This window comes from Hyla sarda, chromosome 1, assembly GCF_029499605.1.
Source record: "Hyla sarda isolate aHylSar1 chromosome 1, aHylSar1.hap1, whole genome shotgun sequence".
Lineage (NCBI taxonomy): Eukaryota > Metazoa > Chordata > Amphibia > Anura > Hylidae > Hyla > Hyla sarda.
The window spans coordinates 292,502,270-292,529,153 of NC_079189.1; the positions used below are offsets into that span (position 1 = coordinate 292,502,270).

Below are 26,884 nucleotides of genomic sequence, written 5' to 3' on the forward strand. Positions count from 1 at the left end.
GCATTGCTCTGATGCACGAGGTCATGTACAGGACGTAAAAGTACAGGTCATGTACAGGACATTGGTGCCCTAAGTATCGCCGCACCAGGATGTACATTTACATCCTTGGTCTTTAAGAGGTTAAAGGGGTACTTCGGCCCTAGACATCTTATCTGGGATAAAATGTCTGATCGAGGGGGTTCCCGCTACTGGAGACCCCCCCCCCGTAATCTCTCCTGCAGCGCCCCCCCCCCCCCCCCGTGTTATCAGCCTCAGGGAGCGAAGAATAGCCACCACGCCCCCGTCCATAGACTTGCATTAAGAGGGCGGGGTGTGGCATCACAAGGGTGTGGAGCTGTGACGTCACGATACTCCAGCCCCTGTATCGCGAGTCATCAGACACTGAGCGATCTGTGCTCTGTGAGGCTGATGACAGGGGGTGCTGCAGGAGAGATTGTGGGGGACCCCTTTGGATAGGGGATAAGATGTCTAGGGCCAGAGTACCCCTTTGCTTCAGCTTTCCTTTAATGAATATTTGTAAATGTTGAACTATTCTAAGACTGTCATTTGTTTTAAAATGAAGCTTAACATTGAAAGGATGGCTAAAAATTGCTATTCAGCAGGTATTGTGGCATTTCTTGCCTAGATATACAGACTTTTCTCCTATATAGAAACTAAACCAGGCAGACACAATGATATTGAACAAGAGAATAGAGGTGAACACACAGTCAATGCAACAGAAATAAAAGGCAAGGTTTGCAGGCAATATTGAAAAGATTTCAGAACAATATACTGAGATATACCAAAATATACATCAGAGCTTAGGGAGAATGGAAAGAAGCATTACATGAAATGGTATTGGATGCAGAAAATGAGGGAGATAAAGAGAGAAGGGATGGGGAAGAATCAACGTCAGAGAAGACCTGCTGTCATTGGCAAAGCCTATGACTCATTGACTGCAGGATATGAATGAAGACACCTCTTTATTCAGCCCTCATCTCTGCCGATGCCTCTCATTCTCCTGACGCCCACGCACTGACTCCATGTTGGGGCATACAATCCAACCCTCCACCCACATAGTGAATCTATCGGAACAGTAAAGTGATACCATAATAAGTGCACATTAACTCACAGGTCACTAAATAGAGGCTTGAATAAGAAGTGCAAATTACAATACCATCTGTGCTAACAGGATGGAATGCAAATGATTACTAATATATAATGTGTCTGTAAGAAAGCCAGCACATTTATGTGACTTTTTTTAATTTTTGTTTCTATTCTCAATGATATACACAGAACAACCCAAAACATGACTAAAGTAGATTGTGTAAGAAAGAACCCCCTTCTCTAGACAGGAATATATTGTACAGAAACTCACAACCTCTCCTTATTTTAAGCCATCCATTCAGTCCCCAAATACAATACCTTGCAGAGCAGACTCCTCGGTCACTGTTGTTTGCAGGCTGACAATTTACGTACTTTGCCCCCTGATGTGCTAGCCTTATGCTGGGATGCCGAGCTCACTCTCCTTTCTGACTTTAGTTGATTCTCTGTGCCATTCATACATAGCTGTTTGGTAGGTCCAGTGCCCCGTGTCTGTGCAAACATATCCTCTTCAGGCACCTGCCCTAATTCGGGATGAAAAAAAAAAAACATGAAGATTAAGGGGGTACTAAAAGGTACCGCCATAAAAGATTTTCCCTTCCTGATGATTCCTATAAATGGGATCAGTTTTCTCCTCTTCTTCAGGTCCTTTTAAAAAAGGACATGAGATATAACAGCTGTGTCCTACATCTAAAAAGGCTACTTAATGCAGTTTTCCAGGTTTAAAAAAAAAAAAAAAAAAAACTGTCTAGCAGCAGGCATCTGCACTAAAATGGGAAAATCTTACTGGTTATTTTGCTGCAGTGACGTTAAGTACATTGCTCACGTCACAATGCAACCAATAACTGTCCTCAGCGAGCGGTTGTAAATACAGGAGAAATCCCTGACGTCAGTTATCGGCTACAGAGTCATGTGAGCAATATATGTGACATCATCCCGTCTTTCATCACTTCATCCTGTAATTATGATGGTCAAAATGAATGTTTGAGCACACCTGGGTTTCTTGATATAGTGTAGTGTATTGAGCAATACTCCTATATATTCGTGTCCTCTTTTTATTTCTAGGAATGTTGGCATGTATCCGCGACCCTTAACGGCATATGATCAAGTTCTCTAAGTACTTTGAGTGATTATATATTGTCTCCATCTCCATTGTGGTCTATATGTATTTCTCACCATTCTACATTTTTACGCACTAGTCATTGTAGTCCCCTGATGAACCATATTGGGTTATCTAATCCTCTGGCTACAGGGAAACACGTCGGGACATGATATGCATTATGGGACAATTATCCGTTTGACTCATAGCACCATTTGATGATAAGTCCAAGTTGTTGTTATTGACAAAGGCACCCTTGTAGATAAAGTGTAGGTGTAAATCATACTGTGCAACTGGAGGACCTACGACCCTTCTAGATAGGTGTTTTACAAGTAATTTGATGCAGACTATTTGGATTTCTACCTTAGAATTTATGTTTGCTTATGAGGTAGAGACTGCCCACACTATCCTTTCTCTGGCGCTTTGACATATGACTTGTAATGGTACTGACTGCACTGATCTAGCCTTGATATTCTTGCTTGAGATGTATCTCTAGATGTCAGGAGAATTCAGGATCATATCCATCCTGGACTGTTTGATCTAAGTCATATGCTTAGGATTTATGTTAAAATACTAAGGATACTTATTCACATTTGATCAATCTTTTGTATTTTTGTAATGCTGTAATTATTTATAGTACTCTTGGAAGGTTTTTAATATTTGTTACTTTTAATAACTAATAAAGGAATTTTTTTACCTAGTGGATTTTAAGTGATTAGACATCCTCCAGCCAGGCTTAAGGGACAGCAGATTTGAAAGAATTACAGATGAGTAAGGCAGTAGACAATGTTTAGAAGATCAGGAACACCCTGATCATTCTGCATTAGTCTCTCCTGTCCACAAAAGTTCTTTTTAGATCAATTTCACTATAATAAATGTAGGCCATTTGTTCAAAGTGATTTTCCATGGATGTCTTTTTCTGCCTGATGCATAAGTATATATTTTTTTTTTAACTAACCAAGCACAATAGTGCTTGATCCCAAACTACCTACTTACTCCCGTTATCAAAAAGATGACCGTTTCTCACATATTTATTCAATCATATTAGTCTTTTTTTGCCTTTGACAAATCGGTAGATTTCAAATGTGTAGATTTACCGTACATATTTTGGTCTAATCTACTTTTACTGCTTTATATAGAAGACATACCATTTATCACATAACCGATTGTACCATCAATCCAACACAAAATAAGCAAACATACAAACAGAAGTCACATACAAAAATAAAAGCAGATCCCAGTAGTTTGAATGGCCTAAGCTTTATAGAATCAATGTAAAGTATTGATTTTACTTTTCCAAATTGTAATAAAAAGGAGCAAAAGAAGTTTTCTGGTTCTTTAAAAAAAAAAAAAAAAAAAAAAGCTCTAAAGCTCTATTCTTTAGGGATGTAAGAAAAAAAATCGATTTGCGCGATTATCGCAATTTTTCACTTTGCGATACTGAATCGATAAAAAATATTTTTGAATCGATCCTTTTAGGGATGTGGAATTTGTATCTCTTGACACCCAGAACAACATGTCCCGGGCATCATGAGATACAAGTTCCACATTTGTGGAGCCGGGCAGGCCGGATCTGACGCGGCGGCGCTCTGGGTGTATGGAGCGGGCTCCGACTTGTGCCTGCTCCGTACTCTGCAACCCCCGGCTGATTTCAGTATCCGGGGGCCGCTGTTGCATCATCTCCGCTAATATCCAGTATGCGGTGCTCTGTAGTGTGTATGGAGCGGGCTCCGGACTCCTGCCCGCTCCATACTCGGCAGCCCCCGGCTGTTCTCAGTAGCCGGGGGCCGCCGCTAATAGCCAGTATGCGGCGATCGCCGCGGCTGGCTATTAACCCTTTAGATCGCCGCTGTCAAAGCTGACAGCGGTGTCTAAAGGGATCTAGGAATGCTCCCTGGTGGATCGCACAACCCCCCCCCTCCCCCCACCCCGCAGCGCGATCGCGCGGGCGATCCACTGTGGAGGTAGCCGGAGGGCTTACCTCTGCTTCCCTGCTCTCTGTGGCTTTGTCATTGATAGAGCCTGGCTGGCTCAGGCCATCAATGGATCGCAGATCAATAGAGTTCAATAGAACTCTATTCATCTGTCTGAAGAATCTAATGATTCCTAAAAGTCTAATAAAGTGTATACAAAAATAAATAAATAAAGTTTTAATAAAAGTGTAAAAGACATTGTTTTTTAGACAGAAGCGGGATATATCGCGATGTATCGTCATCTAGACGGTATCGCGATATATCGGGATATATCGAATCGCCACACTGGTATCGCAATTCGAATCATATCGCCAAATTCTTGGCGATTCACACCCCTACTATTCTTATGACAAGCCATGAGAACGTTAGATTGGTGAAAGGCCCACAATCAGCTCTTTGAGGGGGCCGAAGTGCATCTGCAAACGTCATTCCCTATGTTGATTTTACATACTTTTAGTATGTGCCTTGTATTACAAATTGCTACCGCTTTGTCCCATTTAAGTTAACAAGGCTGAGCTGTAAAACCAGGCAAAGCAGTTATTAAAGTTACAAAGCTGTGCTGTACAGAGCACTGTAAGAATAAGGAGGGGTTTGGTGCTTGCTGACCCCTTTAAGCAGCTGGTTAACGGAAGTGCCCTGGACCCCCATTGATCTAGGGATAAGCAGTCAAATTTTAAAAAGTGTACCTGTCGTCAACAAATTTTTTTTTCATATAATGTAGATAATACCATTATATGTATATTTGTAATCTACATTGGTTAAAAAAATTATATATTTTTATCCCTGCCGCTATTGCCTGTGTGTCTCTATGAGGAGTCCAAATACAGGAAGTGAACAAGCAGGGCAAGCAGGACAAGCAGGGCTCTGTGCACTAAGAAAAAGCAGGAGAGTGTGCACTGAGGCTCTATAACATGCTCCTGGCTCATACATCAGGAGGATTGACAAGCCAGGAGCCTGCACAGAGCCCTGCTTGTCCTGCCCTCACTTCCTGTATTTGGACTCCTCATAGAGACATACAGGCAATAGCTGCAGGAACAGCATTTTTTCACCCAAAAAATACACACAATTTTAAACCTACGTATATCACAAATATACATATAATGGCATAATCTACATTGTATAAAAAGTTTTTGTTGGCAACAGGTACACTAAGTAACTGGGTAACTCCTTAGGCCGCTTTCACACTATGAGCATTTATCCGTTATTAAACGTCCGTTTTCTGTGTAAAAGCTGATGTATAATAACGGATGAAATAACGGGTGCCAACGGCTGAATAAATATTAATCCGTTAAGACCCGTTGTAACATCCCTCATGTATGGCCGTACACCTCTGCCTACAGACTCCCACAGCCGGGACTACTACTACTCCCATCATGGAACAGACTTCTTTCCATGATGGGAGTAGTAATTCCCTGGCTGCGGGAGTCTGCAGACAGCTGGGGAGGCTACATTAGTGTTTATACTACTACCCCCATCATGGAACAGAGACTGTTCCATGATGGGGGTTGTAGTACAGGGGCTGAGGGATTGATCACACTTGGTCTCACTTCTGAGACCCGATGCGATCAGAAGTTATTAAGCAGGGGAGCGGGCAGCATGGTCTGCAACCCTGCAATGTATCGTGTGTTTTAACTTTCATTTTTAAATCCCCTGCGGGGAGCCCTGAATGGCCGGTACTGAGGAGCCATTGAGGGCTCCAAGCGGGGTTTTTAAAATGAACATTGTGACTGTCAGCGGGGGCCATATCTATATTAAAAGCGCTGTGGGGGCAAGATATATAGTGCTGATGGGGGGGGGCAGACATATAGCCTATATATCTAGCCCCCCAGCACATTTATAATATGCCCCGCACAGCGCATTTATAAACATATGACCCCCGCCAGCGCAATTCTGTGTGTGTGTGTATATATACACATATACATACACACACACATACCCCCACCGGTGCATTTGTCATATGTCACTGCAGCGCAGCACGGCATATAAATATATATATATAGAAGTGCTGTGGGGGGCAGAATAACGCTATATGTCTGCCCCACCAGCAGGGAGATATAGATAGAGATCTATCTATATCTATCTCTATTATATATACACACACATAGATATATATCTATCTATCTATCTATCTATATCTATATATATATATACCCCTTCAGCACTATGAATGAAAAAGTATATCTATTAGCAGTGCATAGTGCCAGCAGCCGTCTGCCACTCAAAATGTTCATTTCAAAAACACAGCGGAGAGCCCTGAATGGCTCCTCAGTACCGACCATTCAGAGCTCCCCGCGGGGGATTTAAAAATGAAAGTTAAAACACACGATACATCGCAGGGTTGCGGACCATGCCGCCCACTCCCCTGCTTAATAACTTCTGCTCTGATCGGGTCTCATAAGTGATCAATCCCTCAGCCCTTGTACTACAACCCCCATCATGGAACAGGCTCTGTTCCATGGTGGGGGTTGTAGTACAAACACTAATGTAGCCTCCCCAGCTGTCTGCAGACTCCCGCAGCTGGGGAATTACTACTCCCATCATGGAAACAAGTCTGTTCCATGATGGGAGTAGTAGTAGTCCTTCAGCACTGCAGGAGTCTGCTTATGTCACCTCTTCCAAACATGCTCAGAAGTAATAACGGATATTATAAACCGGGTGCAAACGGATGACAAAGGGTCATCCGTTTCCCATAGACTTCAATGTTAAAAATAACGACCGTTAATTTACCCGTTTCTTGTGATGGGCGAAAAATTTGTGGATGTTCCGTTAATTCTTCTGTCCCAACTAACGTCCGTTATTCATGACGGACTAAAACGGATCATAATGGATAATCAAAAAATCCCAGACATTTTAATGGGATTTTGTAACAGACGTTTAACGTCCTTTTTTAAAGCTTTTCTAAGGGACATTTATAACGGATCTTTTAACAAATTTTATAGTGTGAAAGCAGCCTTAGGCAGAGTTTACATCAGTTTAATTTTTTCCATTGTTCTGCTCCATCTAGAAAAAAATGGTGATTTGGGGTGAGATTTATCAAAACCTGTCCAGAGGAAAAGTTGCTGAGTTGCCCATAGCAACCAGTCAGATTACTTCCTTTATTTTTAAAAGGCCTCTGAAAAATGAAAGAAGCGATCTGATTGGTTGCTATGGACAACTCAGCAACTTTGATAAAATTGGTTTTGATAAATTTCCTCCTTGGTGTCCAACATTTAATCAGACGAGATCGCACAGCATGTTGTGCTATTTTTGTTGGTTGCAGATGTGAACAAGGTCTTACTGCAGTGTGTCAGTTAACTAATATGTGAATAATTTATATCAAGCACAAGTGAGACAGTTTTGGAGGGTCCTGAACATAAAGTATGGAATGACCAATAACTTCATAACAATTTAAACATGGGAAATTATAGCAACACGACATCTGGGCCATCTTCATGTTATTCTAAGAAAAACTGCATTTTCTCTCTGGTAATTCCATAACAAGCACTTTATAGCTACCTGGAATATTAGGTAATAATATTGACCAAGTAAGATAAAAAGATGCTTTACCTGGAACTGTAAAGTCTTGAGTATAGATTATTTCATCCTCCAAGTCACACAGATCTTCATCCTCACTATACCCGTGTAGATCCTCCAGGTAAGGCACAACTGTCAAGCTTCTCCAGCGGTCCTTGGTTTCTGAGCTAGGGGGGATGGGTACAAGGGGGTCCATCTGTGGGTGCTTCTTGCGGAACCAGCTGAAGAAAGAGTGGAATTTTATAGGCAAGGTTAAAATAAAAATTATAAGTTATTCTCTAATTTCCCATTCCACAAAATATCTTTTTACCCATATATCCACATATAGATCGAATCATGAATGAATGTCCCCAAAGCAGAAAAAAGTGTGTGCCTCATAGGAGGAGTGAAAATATTTTGGTGTTGGAAGCACTACCTGTTGAATGACGCCAATATTTTTTTTTACGTCACGTAACCCACCAGAGTGGAGAGAAGGAAACATGTCTCTGCCTCTTTCCCCACTGCTGTGAACCAACTCCATTTCTGGTCCTGAGTCTCGCGGCAATTGGTTGCAGGCAACAACTAGTATTAAATGCATTCTGCTCTGCCCGGCCTGCTGTGCTAACAGTGCTGCCCATGCCATGTAGCAATAAAATGCTCTGGGCTAACCTGGTTTGTTGAAGAAAAAGCAGCTTCTCTCTCCCCCCACATCACGGTAAATAAATGTGAATAAGCAAATCACCCCCCTTTTCCCAATATTTTAAATTCAAAAATGTAAACAAATGTATAAAAATATATGTGATATCACCGCATGAGTAAATATTTAAACTATTGAAATATTATGTTAATTAAACCGCAATGTCAATAACGTGAATGTAAAAAATAAAAAAATCCAGATGCTAATTTGTGGTAACAAAAATGAATAAAAAGCAATCAATAAGTCCCATCAAAACAAAAATGGTATGGATAAAAATTACAGATCACAGCTCAAAAAGCCCTCATACAGCCCTGTATACAGAAAAAAAAAAGTGTTATAGGGGTCAGAAAAGGACAATTTTAAGCAGATTGTTTCTTTAAAAAAGTTATAATTTTGTAAAAGTAGTAAAATAAAACAAAACTATATCGATTGGGTATTGTTCAAATTGTCTGGACCTACAGAATAAAGATAACGTTATTTTAACCGTAAAAGTGCACTGTGTAGAAACAAAACTTTCCAAAAGTAGCAGAATTGCAGGTGTTTTTTTTAGGTCACCCCACAAATAATTTTTTTTGCTTTTGTGGTGAAACGAGTGATGCCATTACAAAGTACAATTTGTGGTGCATAAAACAAGCTCTTATATGGGTCTATGGGTAGAAAATGTAAAGACTTTCGGCTAATAAACGGGTGCTGATGCGTTAAACTATAAAGCTGTGACTTACACATGGGTGGGTGCACGGGGGCCCCATGATTTTTTTTCTCTCAGGTCCCCATGACTTGTCAGTCCACCCTTGCCCTCGTGCTCCACTTTAAAAAGGGGTACTCTGGTGGAAAAAATATATATATATTTTTTTTTTTTAATCAACTGGTGCCACAAAGTTAAACAGATTTGTAAATAACATTTTTTAATCCTTCAAGTACTTATTAGCTGCTGAATATTACATAGGAAATGCTTTTCTTTTTGGAACACAGAGCTCTCTGCTGACATCATGACCACAGTGCTCTCTGCTGACATCTCTGTCCATTTTAAGAACTGTCCAGAGTAGGAGAAAATCCCCATAACAAACATATGCTGCTTTGGACAGTTCCTAAAATGGACAGAGATGTCAGCAGAGAGCACTGTGGTCATGATGTAAGCAGAGAGCTCTGTGTTCTAAAAAGAAAAGAAGAATTTCCTATATAGCTAATAAGTACTGGAAGGATTACGATTTTTTAATAGAAGTAATTTACAAATCTGTTCAACTTTCTGGCACCAGTTGATTTAAAAAAATAAAAAATAAAGATTTCCACCGGAGTACCCCTTTAACACTGTATTTCTATGCCTCACTATCGGCCTTAAGCAAGCAGTCCCATTGTTTAATATCTATTCCTGGTCACAATTATAAACTAGTGGTCATTGACCTCATTCACATGGTCATTTATCTGGTGTACTACAAAACTGATGCTAACAAAAACAGCAGGTGGGGAACATCCTGCTCCGAAGCCGATCTAGAAATTCCCATTTCTTGTTACAGCTCATCTCGTCTCTGAAGGAGTGCAGCACATACAGAGAGGTGACCCAGTTGCTGTGGCAACCAGCTGAGGATGAGGGGGGTGCGCTGTTACTCTGCACATCTTTCCACACTCGGCGGATGAGTCACACAGTGTCTTATAAGCTCTCTGTCACCATGGGGGGAGAAAACCATAGATAGAGGGAGGGTGAAGGCTTCACAAAAAGGTGGTGTATGGAGAGAAGCTTGGGAAATGTGGAGAAAGAGACGGCAGAGGAAATCTCAGCATATGGTGAATATATGGAAAGAATGAATAGAGAATGGACAGAGACCATGTCCAGTTATAGGCAAGAGAAATGAGAGAACACAGATCACTTCAGTATTAGCAAGTGGAAAATAACTTGGAAGAACTACAGATATTAGGATCACTGATCCCATAAAAGCCCCACTCTATATGACTGAGAAAGCAGCATACTAGGACGGCTCTGATAAACATTCCAGAGAATGGGAAAGCAAAATCCTATCCTTTCCAGCTCATCGAGAACATCGATGCCTGCTCTACTTTCCTTGTGCCATATATATATATATAAATATTATTGTAGGCACAACAGGCTAAAGTGCCATGTGTTAACCACCCTGTTTAGTGGCATGGAGATGTAAGAGGAAACAAGAATTTAGAGCCGCGGGTGCGAGAAATGCCCAGTGGAGTACACAATTATATAAAATAATGCAACCAGCTATGTATGACAATACACTAAGTTACATGCTGCATGGATAAAGAGACGCAATTACAGAGCGTATAATCTACAGACGACATACATTATGTTCTATGTATATGCAACTGTGCAGTTCTACAAGCTATCCATATTGGAAAATTGTAAAAGTTGAGGAAGAGGGGGGGGGGGGGGGGGGGATAGTCGGTTCACATAGTAATGTTTTTTTTTTTTTTAATCATCACAGTAGTAGTTTAAGTGTGAATAAGTATCTCATCATATTTTCAACAAAGTTTAATGGATTTTACATAAGATGTATAAAGCAACACAAACAGCAGCATTGTGGGGCTCTTAAAGTGTGTCTGTCATTTGCTAAATTTTTTTATATAATGTAGATGAAATTATTTGTATATTTGTAATATACTGTACATTGGTTAAAAAAAAAATTGTATATTTTCAGGTAAAAAAATACCGTTATGTGTTGCCTTTGTGTATCTGTGTAGAGACAAAATACAGGAAGTGTTGGCGGGACAAGCCCCGGGGACAAGCAGGGCTCTGTGCACCGGGGACAAGCAGGGCTCTGTGCACCGGGGACAAGCAGGGCTCTGTGCACCGGGGACAAGCAGGGCTCTGTGCACCGGGGACAAGCAGGGCTCTGTGCACCAGGGACAAGCAGGGCTCTGTGGCATGCCCCTGGCTCACACAGCAAGATGATTGACAAGAAAGAAGCCTGCAAAGAGCCTTGCTTGTCCTGCTCACATTTCCTGTATTTTGCAAATAAATGTAAAGTAATGACAAAGTACTTCTTTAAAATCTGATTGGTAAAACTAAAGAGGCGATTTGTCGGACACAATTTTATTCCTTTGTAAACTTGCCCAATCCCCCTAACCCCCTGCAGGCTCTCCCGTCACGGAAGGAAAAAGGCTGGGGAGTGAATATTGATGAGGCAGGGGAGCTGGGCGAGCCTCCATTGTGTAAAGGAAACGGAATTAGTGATGGGCATAGCTCTGGAAATACTTTACCCAAATATATAGGTAACCGTCTTTTTACAGCTAGTCACCTGCACTATAACCCATCATATTTGATTTAGTGCAGGTGAACTAGCTGTCAGTTTCTTATTAAACTTTCCTGCATGAATTAGGCAGATACATGGCCTGAAGGAGTGACCTCTAATCCTGGCCAATACAGCATGGTGTTCGAGCTGGCACCTGTTGCTGATGGTGCAGGAACAGCTCCCGAGTCTGCATCATCCATGCACTGTACATGCATGACAGTTAACTTGAAAAGCTGTCAATCTGTGGCACACATGTACAGTGAAGGGTAGAAATGTGTTCTAAAAGGAGGTAGTACTATATATGTTAACTTGTGTGCAGTAAAGTGAAAAAACAGTTATCCCACCACACAGATATATACACTGCTCAAAAAAATAAAGGGAGCACTAAGATAACACATCCTAGATCTGAATGAATGAACTAATCGTATGAAATACTTTCCTCTTTACATAGTTGAATGTACTGACAACAAAATCACACAAAAATTATCAATGGAAATCAAATTTATCAACCCATGGAGGTCTGGATATGGAGTCACACTCAAAATCAAAATGGAAAACCACACTACAGGCTGATCCAACTTTATGTAATGTCCTTAACCCCTTCCTGCTATAGGACGTATGCATACGTACCAGTATCCGACACGTTCGCACGCTGGGACGTATGCATACGTCAAAGCGATCTCCTGCACTGCCGCAGGCAGCGCATGAGATCGGCGGCGGGCCCGGCTGTCAATCACAGCCAGAGTCCAGCCGCAGCTGCTGGGGCCGCGATCGCGCTGGTCCCGGCAGCATTAACCCCATAGATGCCGTGATCAATCCTGATCGCAAATCTATGGTGTTGACAGGAGGAGTGCGCTCCCCCTGCTCACCAGCGGCAGCGCCGCAATACAATCGTGGGTCGCCGTTGGTTGCTATGGCAGCAGGAGCTCAGAAAACCTGTAAAAAGTGTAGAAAATAAAATAAAAAAAGTTCTTAAATAAAAGTATGAAATTTTTTTTTTTTATAAAAAATGCCCCTTTCCCAATAAAGGCCCTGTTTTATCACCAAAAAAGATCAAAAACACAAATCATATACATAATAGGTATTGCCACATCTGTAATGACGTGTACTATAAAACTATAATGTGAATTATTCCGCACGGTGAACGCCATACAAAAAAAATAAATAAGTAAAAAACAAAAAAAAAAAAGCCCCAAATTAGCTAATTTTGGTACAAATAGCTAAAAAAAAAATATATATATCATGAGGTCGCAAAAATTATACCAATGATATGTACAGCTCATCCCGCAAAAAAAAAAAAAAAAGCCCTTACTCAATGGCATGAAAGGAAAAATAAAAAAGTTACGGCTGTTAGAAAAAGAACATAGAAAGCTGTATAAAATGGGTATCACCATAATCGTTCTAACCCATAGAATAAATATAACATCATTACGGCTTCCTCCACGTCTCCTGATAACATCGGCCTGTCTCCTAGTAGCGCCTCCATGCTCTGGACACTACGCTGACAGACACAGCAAACCTTCTTGCCACAGCTCGTATTGATGTTCCATCCTGGATGAGCTGCATTACCTGAGCCACTCGTGTGGGTTGTAGATTCGGTCTCATGCTACCACTAGAGTGAAAGCACTGCCAGCATTCAAAAGGGACCAAATCATCAGCCAGGAAGCATAGGAACTGAGAAGTGGTCTGTGGTCATCACCTGCAGAACCACTCCTTTATTGGGGGTGTCTTGCTAATTGCCTATAATTCCCACCTGTTGTCTGTTCCATTTGCACAACAGCATGTGAAATTGGTTGTCAATCAGTGTTGCTTCCTGAGTGGACAGTGTGATTTCACAGAAGTGTGATTGACTTGGAGTTACATTGTCTTGTTTAAGTGTTCCCTTTATTTTTTTGAGCAGTGTATATTATATAATAGATCTGTTTAGGCACGCTCATGTTGTGCAGAGACTCCCATGGGACTAACCATGACGCAGATAGAAGATGGTAAAGCAATGCAGAAATGAATGTATGAGAAAAACATAATAAGGAAGAGAGTGTAGGAAGGAAGAACAGCAAGAAACAAGGACAGAAATACCATGAAAATGTGGAAAATATAAAACATTACATTTTTCTAGTTCACCATTTAAAAAGCACAAAGGCTTATTCTTCAAATCTGACCTTTGTCATATTATGTGGGAAGAAATTTGTAATGGTTTTACTTTTCAAAGTGATTCAGAGACCATTTTTTTCCCTGACATTTCCTGAGATTTATCAATCTGCCAGAGCCAAAAACTTAGTAACCAATCACAGCTCAGTTTTTATTTACCAGAGCTTGTTAAGATATTAAAGCTCAGCTAATTGGTTGCTATGGGCAAATCATTCCAATAAATCTGGCCCATTGAATTTCAGGTTTGTGGTAAATTTTGGTTAAAAAAAAATTCATAACATTGTGAAAATTTAGAAAAAAAAACACTTTTTGGAATTTAAAATTCTCCGTTTTGAAGAAATGTTGTCAAGTCACGTAAATTAGTTAAAGCACTCCCGTCATTAAAAACAACTTTTGACATTCCGATCACACATGTCAAAAGTTGTTGAGTGCACCAGGTCTCCTTCCTGAGACCCGCTGCAATTGTGAGTTATCAGCCAGAGAAGTGGGCATCGTGGCACTCTCCTCCCCGGCCGGCCGCAAAACTATACATTTTTCTCCATAGACTACTATGCAGAGAATTGTACGTATCTCTCCAGCCAGTCATCTCTGGCATTACTTTGACTACATCTGTTGTGCAGTGTCCAGCTCTTCTGAAGGCCCTGTTGACTAGGACAATGTCAGCCAGCCCATGCACAGGTGCAGACAGCGGAGGTGGGAAGTTTTTCCCTTTATGGCATTTACATTTTTATATTAGAAAAATAAAAGGAAATGTCCATATACATAGTTTGTCTTATGTCTTGACTGGAAAAAATTTCATAAAATCTTGACTTACTTGTGTTGACGAATCTGCTGTATTGAAAACCTCTTTGTTGGATCATATTCTAGCATTCCTAGAAGAAAAGAAATGGTTTCAACATACATGGATCAATATTAGATTGGCGGTGCAAGCATCTGAGCCTCTTCAGTGTTTACAAGTGCTTGTAAGGTTGTGTAATATATAGTAAGTCACTAAGTCTATGAATCCCTGCATCCCTCCACTGATGGAACAAAGGATTCTGTCTACCATGCAGGAATAGTGGAGAAGACAGATAGGCATAAAGTTAGAGAGGGGGGGAATGGCAGCCCGTGAAGTTTACGTAAAACTTTCTAAGCAGCAATTGTGTCTCTCAACATAAAACTGTGCATATCATGAGGCGGGATAGTCAGTTGCTTGTGATGTAAAAGACCAGCAAAGCAGAGAGGCCTTCTAAATTTAGCCCTAAAGATAAAGTAGATAGTTTGTTCCATGTATCCAGTCCCTGATGTACTGGAATAAAGAGAATAAATTACAGGAGTGTATTAAGGATAATTGTGGACGTCCAGCATTTTTGGTAGAGCCAACTCGCTATAGGCCACCCTTGTTCTCTTCCGTTTGAAAGGTGACGAAGGAGGACTGCAGTCTCTGATAATCCACATGCTTCAATAACAGTGATCTAATCTGAAGTGAATAAAGAAGACAGGCAAAATTAACCTAGGCTCCTTTGAAACTATATGTTACTCTGTTTTAAAGACCCGTTACAATGTCCCGTTAAGAAAACCCTTAAAAACGTCCGTTTAATGGCCGTTACAAAATTCCATTCAAATCTATGGGTTTTTCTGATTATCCGTTATCACCCGTTATAGCCTGTTATTAATAACGGATGTTATTTGTCACGGGAGAAAAAAAATTTACATGCACTAATTTTCTCCCGTCACAAATAACGTCCGTTATTCAAAACGGGCTATAACGGGTGATAACGGATAATCAAACAAATCACAGACTTGACTCGGATTTTGTAACGGACGTTTTTAAGGATTTTCTTAACGGGACATTGTAACGGGTATTTAATACAAAGCAACATATATAGTGTGAAAGGGGCCTTAAACAACTGGGCTCTACCAAGCATTGATAACAGGAGATATTCCAATTTCTGCAATTGTGTTGCCAATCTTCACGCCAAGATAGAAAAGTGTAGAGGAAAACATCTGAACCAGGGCACAGATGTGGTAAGGAGAGAGAATTCAGGTACACATAGTTGACCTACTTTATCTTTGGTAGCTGAATCAGGACAAAGTATTTAGTACATTAGATAAATGACGATTAGGCACCCCATAAACAATAACATGTCACTGGCAAAACAGGTAAGCTTAACCGATGACCACTTGAATTTTGTCATAGATAGAACCTTCCAATAGGTGGGTCACTAAAGGCTCCCGAGCCAAGGCAAAGAGAAGAGGCAAAGGGGAACATCTTTGTCATGTCCCCTTGAGCAGAATGATCTGCAGTGGCGAATAACCTGGTTTATAATTTTGGGCCCTAGGCGTTCCGCACATCCCACATGATTCCCCACTAAAGCAGGCAAGAATTTTGATAAATAATCAGCCCAGGGATTAGACATATCTATTTAACTGTCAGTTTTTGTTTTACTTTTACAATGCATGAATACAAAAAAATAAAATAATAATAATAATGAAAACCCCCTTTAAATGTTTGACAAAATTCTCTTTTTGAATTGGTTACTAGTTATTTGAAACTTTTAAGTCAAGCGCAATAAGCCCTACTATATTCACAAAATACCTCTTTGAGAACACCACCCCTTACCCAGACCAGATTTTCAGTCCCTCATTTATTATGCATTCTGTTATAAGACCACATGCTCTAGATTACTTTTTGGTGTAATTTATGGAGGTTTTGTCAAAAAGGATTCACTGTATACAGGTGTGAGAAAATGTCTGAGACCTTCGAAGCTGTCTACATTGCCAACTCCTACAAGTGACTTCATAAACGCAATCTGTCATTTTAATCTAAGGTAGTGCTGGCTAATAACTAGATACTACTTGTGTGGGACAAGCAGAGGTCTTGGTCTTGCTGGCTTATACATTGATTTGGGAAAACTGCCTCCTTATTACCTCCTGTTTCATTGTAGTAGTCACCACCATTCCTGGGGTGATGTTCATATGTCAATCATATAAGGACTTAGGAGTCTTGTCCAGTGCGAATACCCAGATTAAGGATCACACATTCCCTACTATACAGAACAAATAACGGGAGATACTGAGGCATCTGAAACACTTGTTAAGAAAAAGCAGCAGCATCCTTGCAGGTGTTCTACAGATGCAATCAAAATTATTCAATCCCCATTATTAGGGTGCGGTTCTACATTGTGATAGTGATTTGATTGTAAGCTGCAAGTGGGACCTGGACTTGTTGATTTAAACAATGGCAAGTTAGGCTGTGAAGGAGAAAACTTCTAAAAAAGTTGAATAAAAACTATCTGATAAAAAAACCAAAATGTGCAACCCATAATGATTAGTGAATCATAAGCACTATCTGCTGCCACTAACAGTTGCTACTCATAGGTAGATTCAGGCTGCACCTGTACATGCACCTGTTTAAGGCAGCAAGTCTAGGTGCTGCCTTCAATTAAAGAATGCACACAGTATCCACGATCAGTAGGGCCAGATGTAAGAGCACCCTAAATAAAAGTTAATTTACACAATTTACAGACCTTTAGCTGTTCGCAAAAAACAAACAAACAAACAAACAAACATAAGTGATAAGTGAGACATGGCTGAATGCGAGCTATGACTGGGCGGTAACACTCTTCAGAAAGGACTATGCAAGTAAGAAAGAGGGCAGGGAATGGGGTGAGTGATGAGTGCTACGTCATCTTTCTTTTTATGCTCAAGAAAGAGAGAGTGGTTTGCTTATAGCTAAACAAATGGATACTGGTAGAAATAACCGGGCACAGTCCAAACTCTCAGTTGATCTGATTGTGGAGCAGAGACAACTACAACAACCCCAGAAGTGCTACACGACAGTGAAAGTCCATAAAACACAGTAAGTACTAGTAGTAAGAGATGACCAGAGCACTCACCATAGGGGTACAGCTGGATATAAATATTTTTTTTTAATTAGCTAGATAGCATCCAAATACAGAAACTCACAGGGTGCAGAGACTCACAGGCAGAAGCATCTCACTGGGTGGGCAACAGCGGCTGTTTCACGCACACACAGTAATGTGTATATGCTTTGATAGGCATTTGTACACCCGTGTTTTTATTTATTTATCGTGAAACTCCTATCAGAGCATATACACATTATTAATAGTAACTAGTGAGTCTATTACACGAGTGTTTTGACACAGTGTTGCTAGACACTAGTGGACCCTGTTGTAGAAAATCCAGACTTGTGATAATTCGGGCTCAGTGGTGTCTGCCAGGATAGCGAATTCGCAATAGTTGGAAAAACACAGACAGACAGTCAGTGATCCAGCAACTGATTCCTCCTCCAGCATTGGACAATGACCTCCCCCAGGTATTCTTTCTGTTTATTTATGTAGACAACAAAGAGGGAGGGGTTACAGTAGCCACTCCCACATATACAGTATCAGGTGTCACACCTACAGCCACTGTATCAAAGACACTCCCACAGTGGACACAGACAAGTTACAATATGGTGATCCAGGCTACAATACTGTGCACTGAGGCTTATATGTCACTGACCACCAACACATCTGCAGCTGTACCAATAGCCAATAACAACAAACCACACTGCACAACATTACGCTTACCATGAAGGCAATGTGACAAACCAGAAAATATTTCCACGACAACACCACCGTAGTATGCATACATTAGCATGCTTCTGAATGGTTTTAATGGTAGACAAATAATTGAATCTGTATTAACCTTGTAGTGGCATCATAGTAACATAGTTAATAAGGTTGAAAAAAGACCAAAGTCCATTAAGTTCAACCTATATCCCTAATGAGTCCCTACTGAGTTGATCCAGAGGAAGGCAAAAAAACAAAAAAAAAAAAAAAAAAAAAAAAAACATACTCGAGGTAATAATTCCTTCCCGACTCCAAATATGGCAATCAGAATAAATCCCTGGATCAACGTTCTGTTCTTCTAGATCTAGAATCCATAACCTGTAATGTTATTATTCTCCAATAATGCATCTAGGCCCCTTTTAAATTCTTTTACAGAGTTCACCATAACCAACTCCTTAGGCAGAGAGTTCCACAGCCTCACTGCTCTTACAGTAAAGAACCCCGTCTGTGCTGGTGTTGAAACCTTCTTTGCTCTAAATGTAGAGGATGCCCCTTGTTATCGATACAGTCCTGGGTATAAATAGATCATGGGAGAAATCTCTGTGCTGCACCCTGATCTATTATTTCTGACCATTTTATTCCCATTAAAAAGGTATATACCTCTTACAGTGAGAATTTAAGATATTTTTAAACAGTCTCCCAAGGGCTTTTCTGAGTTGATCAAACTTTGCCTTCCTAAAGTTCATTGTTTTGTGACCCCTCGAGAGATTGCCATATTGAAAAACAAGTTATAATGTATTATATTATTATAAGTAGTTACTCTGTCAGGTCTGTTGGTTAATATACATTTTTGGTTAATATTAAATACTTAAAAAAAATTTAAGTTTCGCAATTTAATTAAACACCACCCACGGTGGAACAGGATAGAACATATACAACAGACTCTGTAGGTCTCAGAGATCGGCTCCAGCACAGTAACAGAAATAAAGAGTATGCATTAAAATTGCACCAGTAAAGCAGAAGGGCACATCTGAGACCCAACCAGAGGAAGCCCAACACATACAGACAGACAGACACACACACACCTTCAAGCACACATCCCGCTAACCCCAACCCAGCCCCGTCCCATAAGACCAACAGCACACTTAGAAAAGCTATTGGGATAGTCTAGCTGGGGGGGGGGGGTCTTCCGACACATCCAGCAGAAGCCAGGGGGTCCATACTTTGTCAAATTTCTTAGGGCACTTACAACTCACATACAGAGCCTGGTATATCGGGACATATTTGTTAACGAAAGTCAACCGATGAGACAGCAGGGGAGGGGGAAGTGTGATTCCAGGTCATTACTACCACTTTACGGGCACAGAACAGCAGGAAGCAAATCAGTAGGAGTCTATGCGAACTAGAAACCACCTCATTAAAAGGGTACTCCATTGGAAAACATTTTTTTTTTAAACAACTGGTGCCAGAAAGTTAAACAGATTTGTAAATTACTTCTATTTAAAAATCTTAACCCTTCCAGTACTTATCAGCTACTGTATGTGTGAGGAAGTTCTTTTCTTTTTGAATTTCCTTTCTGTCTGACCACAGTGCTCTCTGCTGACACCTCTGTCCATGTCAGGAACTGTTCAGAGTAGGAGCAAATCCCTATAGCAAACCTCTCCTGCTCCGGACAGTTCCTAAAATGGACAGAGGTGTCAGCATAAAGCACTGTGGTCAGACAGAAAGGAAATTCAATAAGAAAAGTACTTCCTCTGGAATATATAGCAGCTAATAAGTACTGGAAGGATTGGGGGCGTGGAGAGGTGCCGTGGAAGATGGTGGCATAGTGCTTGAGCTCCTGTAAAACAAGGCCCTCTCCCCGCTCATTTAATGCCCTGACTGCCGGCAAACATATGGGGGAAGACCTCCCCGCAAGCCTCCTCAGAGACCCCGTTGCAAACCACCCTTCTCCTGTGCCCTGCGGCATACAGCTCCCGACGCTGCCGGCCTACTTACAGTCTCCGGTCCCGCCTCTGGCCTGCGCACCCGCTCCGGGATCCCTGCCTCAAGCTTGGTACGTCCTGCGGTTGCGCTACTGTCTCACCGGCAATGCGGGGAACCGCCTGCAGGAACATCTCCTGTGACCCGGACCCCAGCGTGACCAGCCCTTCAGCGCTGCATCCGCTGAGGCCCAGTCAGGAGGCCCAGTGGGTACACAGAAGACTTCGGAGCCGATGCAACCGCCTCCTTCACTGCAGGAACGGAGGGGGGACCCCCTGCCTACACAGGCCCCTGAGTTGGTGGCTGTGAGCCCAGTGGAGGCAATTGCAGCTTCTCTCCGTATAAAAGGTCTCCAGGTGGGCATCTCCTCTCCTGGGCGGCCATTGTGAGAGATTCCCCCTCCCTCCTGCCCACTGCATCGAGCCTGCCTGCTCTCGCCGCCTCCCAGGATCCTCTGGGCTCACCTGTGGACCACCTATCTGTTGGGCTGGACTGGGCCTCTTCCCTCACCTCCTCTACCCCTACCTCATATCCATGCCCCCCCCCCTCTGGAGTTGTCCTGGACTTCCCACCTGCCAGCATCCCACGCTCTCTGACCTATGATCCCACACCTTCAAGGGATCTGTCCACTATCAGGCCATCTGCTGGGGCCTCTGGGGGACCAGTTACGGACTCCAGAGGCCTCTGCGGTCCCTGCACCAGCGGGTGGGGTCCTCTTGGCATACCCTGTCTGAGGCGGACCTGGATTGCTCCAAAATCCCCACTCTTACACCTACTCCTTGGATCTGTGTAACCTTCTCTCACAAATTCCTACTAAAGAAGACTTCCGGTCTTTGATCTCTGAGGTTAAGGAGGCTTGTCGGGCTGAAATCTCCTCTCTCCGCCAGGACTTACAACAGGTTTCGGATAGAGTTAAGAACCTGGAACAGACCCATGATTCTACCAGGGCCTATGTAGCCCAGCTTCATTCAACTATTGCCTCACAGTCAGAGTTCCTCTGTGATTTACATAGCCATGTGGAGGACCTGGACAATAGGGCTCGCTGTAACAATATCCGAGTGCGGGGTCTCCCCGAAGCCACCCGGGAGGAAGATCTCCATGCTATCCTGGAAGCAATCTTTAACCTCATTTTGGGTGAGCCCCCCGTCCCATAAAATCAAATTGGACAGAGCGCACCGCGCCCTCAGGCCCAAGCCCTTCAATGGTTCCCCCCCCAGGGATGTCATTTGTTGTGTAACTTTCAACTTAAGGAGGCTATTATGGCTAAGGCCCGCTCCCTGCGAAATTTCGATTTTGATGGCGCACCTATCCAGCTATATCAAGACCTCTCTTGGATCACACTCCGGAAACGACGCCTCCTTCAACCCCTTCTGGCTGTTCACCGCACCCATAAAATCTCTTACCGATGGAGTTTCCCCTTTGCCTTGCAAGCCTGTAAAGATGGACGCTCTGCTGTCCTGCACTCCCACTCTGACATTACGTAATTTAGCTCAGTCTTGGATATTCCTGCACCCCAGGTGATTGACTGGTGCCTCTCCCCCCTGTGTGGCAACCTGTCCGCTATCGGCGGTCGGGTGGGAACAAGAAAGTTACCTCACCGGGGGGACGTGACGCCCACCCTCCCGTGCCCACTTGAGAGGGGACTTAGCTGTATGCTGGTGAACTTCTTCTACCTCTGGGACTCTGCTACTTATTGCTTCTTCCCTGAGATACCTTATTTCTTCTTGTTTCTACTTTATTGCTAATATTATTATCCTCATTTATTGTGCTGTTGATGCTACTGTACCTTATGTTATTTTTGGCGGTCATCGTTCTTGCTACATTTGACATGACCTCGTGGGCGGAGTTTATCTGGACTAGTTCCGTCTCTCTTGGACACTGTTCTCTCATCTCCCCTCCGAGGCCTTTCCAACTGGAGAGATAGTTTGGAGGTGCCTTTGTACTTCATTAATGATACTGGTATGTGCCTATTCTTTGACCATGTGGTCACTGGTTTATTCCTCGATTTGTTGGTTTCTCAGTTTTTCTTGTTATGTATATGTTTTTTGTTGTGTATTGTCTCAACCGTTCCTTTTGTGCCTCCCCCTCCCCTTCCTCCAGTCTCTCTATTAGGTTTCCGGAAGTGGCTGTGTCTCTTCCTCCCTCAAAGGTGTTCCTGGCTGCTGGAGTTCTTCCCCCGTTTGTGGGCGAGTGCGCCGCTCTTTATGCTTTCTTTTCCCCCTATTCCCTGGACCATGGCTAAGTGTGTTTCCTGTAACGTTAAAGGTCTCAACTCCCCCCTTAAAGGGGTTGTGCGCTGCCCTGCCTTTCGGAGCTCCGCTCGCAGCGTCCATGTTCGCGGCCGACCCCTCGTGACGTCACGCCCGCCCCCTCGTGACGTCACGCGGTCACGCCCCCTTCCCATAGACTTTCGCTAAGGGTCGGACGTGACGTCACGAGGGGGCGGGCGTGACTTCACGAGGGGGCGGGCGCGAGCGGAGCTCCGAAAGGCAGGGCAGCGCACAACCCCTTTAAACGGCGCCTCCTGCAACGGTAGTTGGTTACGCAGAAGGCGGATATAGTTTTCCTTCAGGAAGCACACTTTGACCATTCTGGTTCTTTCAGATATCTGACTCCCCTCTACCCACTTGCTTTCTCAGCCTCTTCAGGTAGGAAGGCGGCTAAGGTGGCAATTCTGGTTTCCCGATCCTGCCCTCTTTAGGTTTCCTCTACCCTTACTGATCCCCAGGGACGATATGCGATAGTGGAGGGCTCCATTGGTGGTAAACCCTTGCTTCTCTGCAATCTATAAGCGCCCAATACTTCACAGATCCCGTTTTTGCATTGGGTCCTTGCTCGGTTACATAAATATCCCCCATCAGCTTGGCTCTTAGGCAGGGACTTTAACCTTATATATTCCCCCTCTAAGAGCAGTCATTCCCCACTTAACAATCCGATCCCCCCTGCCCAATTGTGTCTCGCTTATTTGTTCCGCCGTTTGATTTGCACCTCCTACCTGGTCCCATCTCCTGGTCTGATCACAGTCCGGTCTCTCCCTCCTTCTCCTCCTCTCCTAGGCATTGCCACTGGCGGCTTAATGACTTTACCTCCTGGTAATTGATTCAGGCATGTCTTACTTAATATTTTACTCTGAATCAAGGCTCTGTTTCTTCTCAGGCTGTTCTGTGGGAGGCCCATAAATAGGTTCCCAGAGCACTACAATGTCACCGGATCACCGAACTAAAGCGTAATGCCTTGGCTCGTTCACGGAAGCTGCGCACTCAAATTCACAATCTTGAAGCTGCTTTACTTTCCTCCTCTTTCGGCGCTGAGGCGTCTGGTTGCGGCACGGACCCAATTAAGAGAACTTGAGCTCCTTGCAGTGGAACAACAACTTCTCTTTGCAAAGCAGCGGTTCTATGAGAAGGGTAATAAAGCCAACTCTATGTTGGCTAGATGCCTACGAGACCGTGCTGCGGCTCAGACGCCCTCGGCTTTGAAGGATCCCTCTGGCACCTCTACACCATCACCCCGATGCCATTTCTCAGCTTTTTCGGGACTACTACTCTAAGCTATACTCTCTCCCTTCCCAGCTGCCTTCTGACCCTGGGGAATATGACGCTCTGTTGGATTCTTTTCTTTCGTGCCCCTTACTGTCTTTCTCAGTGTCTGACCGGGCCTCTTTGAATGCGCCGATCACACATGATGAGGTGATTGACATTCTTAAGTCTCTACCTTCGGGACATTCCGCAGGTCCAGACGGTTTCTCCTGTTTATATTACAAGACTTTCTGCTCTTCTTCCTCATTGTGTTTCTCTTTTTAACTCTTTCTTGGGGGTAATGGGATCCTTTTTGCATTCTTTCCTTATCCTTCTTCCTAAGCCTGGCAAGGACCCGCACGACTGCTCCAGCTATAGGCCCATAGCCCTGCTCAATACTGACAAAGTTATTCTCAAAGATTCTGGCGAACCGTCTCAGTTGTTTCCTCCCCTCCCTCATCCATAAGGATCAGAAGGGCTTCATTCCTTGCCGTCAAGGAGGTGAGGTGATCTGAGCAGGCTGTGGTCCTTAGTTTGGATGCTGAGAAGGCCTTTGATAGGCTGGGTTGTCCCTTTATTTTTGCCACCCTATGGAAGTTTGGGATTACAGGTAACTGTCTTACAGCGCTGCAGGTTCTCTACGCTTCCCCTACTGCTTCTCTCAAGCTTCCCCATGCCTCCTCCTCTCCTTTTCCTCTGTTTAATGGCACTGGGCAGGGATGTCCGCTGTCTCCCCTGATCTTTGATTTATGTATTGAACCTCTTGCTGCCATGATCCGGGGGGGAGTGGACATCTCTGGAATTGCTCTCCATGATAGAGAGTTTAAGATTTGCCTCTTTGCTGATGATGATCTTCTTACCGTCACAAAACCTTTGATTTCCCTTCCTAACCTCTATAGGGTTCCGCGTTCCTATGGGGAAGTTTCTGGCTACAAAGTTAATCTCTCCTAAACTGAGGTCCTTCCTTTGAATCTCCCTCCCTCCCTTTCCGCTCAGTTGCGAGCTACCTATTCTTTTCGCTGGTCACCTTCTGCTATTAGGCATCTTGGTGTTCACCTCACACTACTCCTCCCTCTATACTACTAACTACTGTCCTCTTTTCAGACATCTTCGTTCCCTCTTAGGAGGAGAGCCTGACCAAGTCTGGGAGGTTTTCCATTCCAGTAAAAGGATCCCGGAGCACCACAGTGTACTAAAATATTTCCGGGGGGGGGGGGGGGATCATGGGAGCTAAATGGAAAAGATAAAAGAAATTTAGGGAGATAAATCACTTAAAAAATATTGATCCTGCCAGCTAAAGAGAGTGGGAGTGAGGACCAGGCAGACAGCCGCTCCCCAGTGGAGCGTAAAAGCGTCTCCAAGTTCAGGGAGAGAGTCTGTCAGGGACGCAGTCACCTCCACCCCTAAATATCTAAAACGGGAAACCAATTGCACCCCTGCCAGAAGAGAGGAGAGAAGGGGGGGAACTCCAGACGAAAGTGCCATTAGGGAGGACCATTAGGGTCTCCGCGTATGGCTGCCGCCAACGGCTCCATCGCAAACGCAAAAAGGAAGGGAGATAGCGGGCATCCATGCCTCGTCCCACGACCCAGGAGAAAAGGGAACAGAAACATCCAAGTTAGTTCGAATACGGGCCCTAGGACTCATATCACGATAGTTAAAGTCCCCCATTATTATAACCTCATTCTGATTTACTGCCTTGTTTATTTGCCTCAGTATTTACTGCCTTGTTTCTTTGCCTTTGGTGGCTTATAGCAAACCCCTATCAGATTTTATTTTTTATTTTTATCTCCATATGTTTCTACCCATAATGACTCCACATTATCATTTGCCTCCCATATAGCCTCCTGCAGTGCGGCCTTCAGACTCGATTTCACATAAAGACAAACGCCTCCCCCTTTCCGTTTTGGCCGATCTTTCCTGAATAGACTATAACCCTGTATGTTGACCACCCAGTCACAGCTATCGTCCAACCAAGTCTCTGTTATACCCACTATGTCATAATTTTCCTCAGACATCAACCACTTCAGTTCCTCTGTTTTATTGGACAGACTACTGGCATTAGTCAACATGCAAATCAAAGGCGTGTGTTTTTTCTTCCTATGAAGCCTATCCCTATTAACCCCTCCCTCTGCTTCACCCCCTGGTATATTAATAAGTCCCCCCTCTCTATCTACACTATCTTCCCCCTCTATATTGTAGGTTCCCTCCCCCAGACCCTAGTTTAAACAATCCTCCACCCTTCTAACCATTTTCTCCCCAAGCACAGCTGCACCCTCCTCACTGAGGTGCAGCCTGTCCCTACAGTAGAGCCAGTATCCGACAGTGAAGTCGGCCCAGTTCTCCATGAACCAAAACCCCTCCTTCCTACACCAGCTTCTGAGCCACTTGTTTACTTCCCTAATCTCCCACTGCCTCTCTGGTGTGGCTGATGGTACAGGTAATATTTCAGAAAACATTACCTTGGAGGTCTTTGCCTTAAGCTTGCGGCCTAAGTCCCTAAAATCATTTTTAAAAGGACACTCCACCTACCTCTTACTTTGTCATTGGTGCCAATATGTACCATGACTGCCGATCTCCAGCCCCACCCAGCAACCTGTCAACCTGATCCGCCGAACTCTAGCACCAGGAAAACACCACACTGTTCGGCGATCCCAGTCTTTGTGACCGATCGCCCTGTCTGTCCCCCTAATAATTGAGTTCCCCACTAGCAGTACCTGTCTGGCCTGCCCTGCAGTCCTCCCTCCCTCCTTACTGGAGCAGACACCCCACTGGCGGTCAGAGGCAGAGTCCTGCTGCAGTACTGCTAGCTCTGAAATGGCCTCCCCCTCATCTGCCAACTGGGCAAACTTGTTGGTGTGTGCCAGATTGGGACTAGCCTCCCTGACACTTTTCCCTCTACCCCGTTTTCTAACTGTAACCCAGCTAACTGCCTGACTGTCCTACACCTCCGTCCCACTATCCTCCCCCATCTCTACCACTGGAGAATGCTTGCTCAGTGAGCAGGAGACTCCTCTCCAAGTTGTCAATGCGCCTCAGTGTGTCCAGCTGCTCCTCTAGATCCAGGATCTGGGCTTT

General features: G+C 43.5%; 1 protein-coding gene across 1 annotated transcript in view; it reads right to left on the reverse strand.

The window, feature by feature from the left end:
* The window catches only part of STK11 (serine/threonine kinase 11), a 68,867-nt gene that overhangs the window by 4,057 nt on the left and 37,926 nt on the right, over positions 1 to 26,884 (reverse strand). Inside the window, exons 7-9 of the mRNA XM_056517498.1 lie at positions 14,564 to 14,621; positions 7,702 to 7,889; positions 1,405 to 1,607 (exon numbers count right to left, since the gene is read on the reverse strand). Of these exons, the coding sequence (XP_056373473.1) occupies positions 1,426 to 1,607; positions 7,702 to 7,889; positions 14,564 to 14,621 (428 nt within the window). The 3' untranslated portion in view covers positions 1,405 to 1,425. The remainder of the gene's footprint in view (positions 1 to 1,404; positions 1,608 to 7,701; positions 7,890 to 14,563; positions 14,622 to 26,884) is intronic.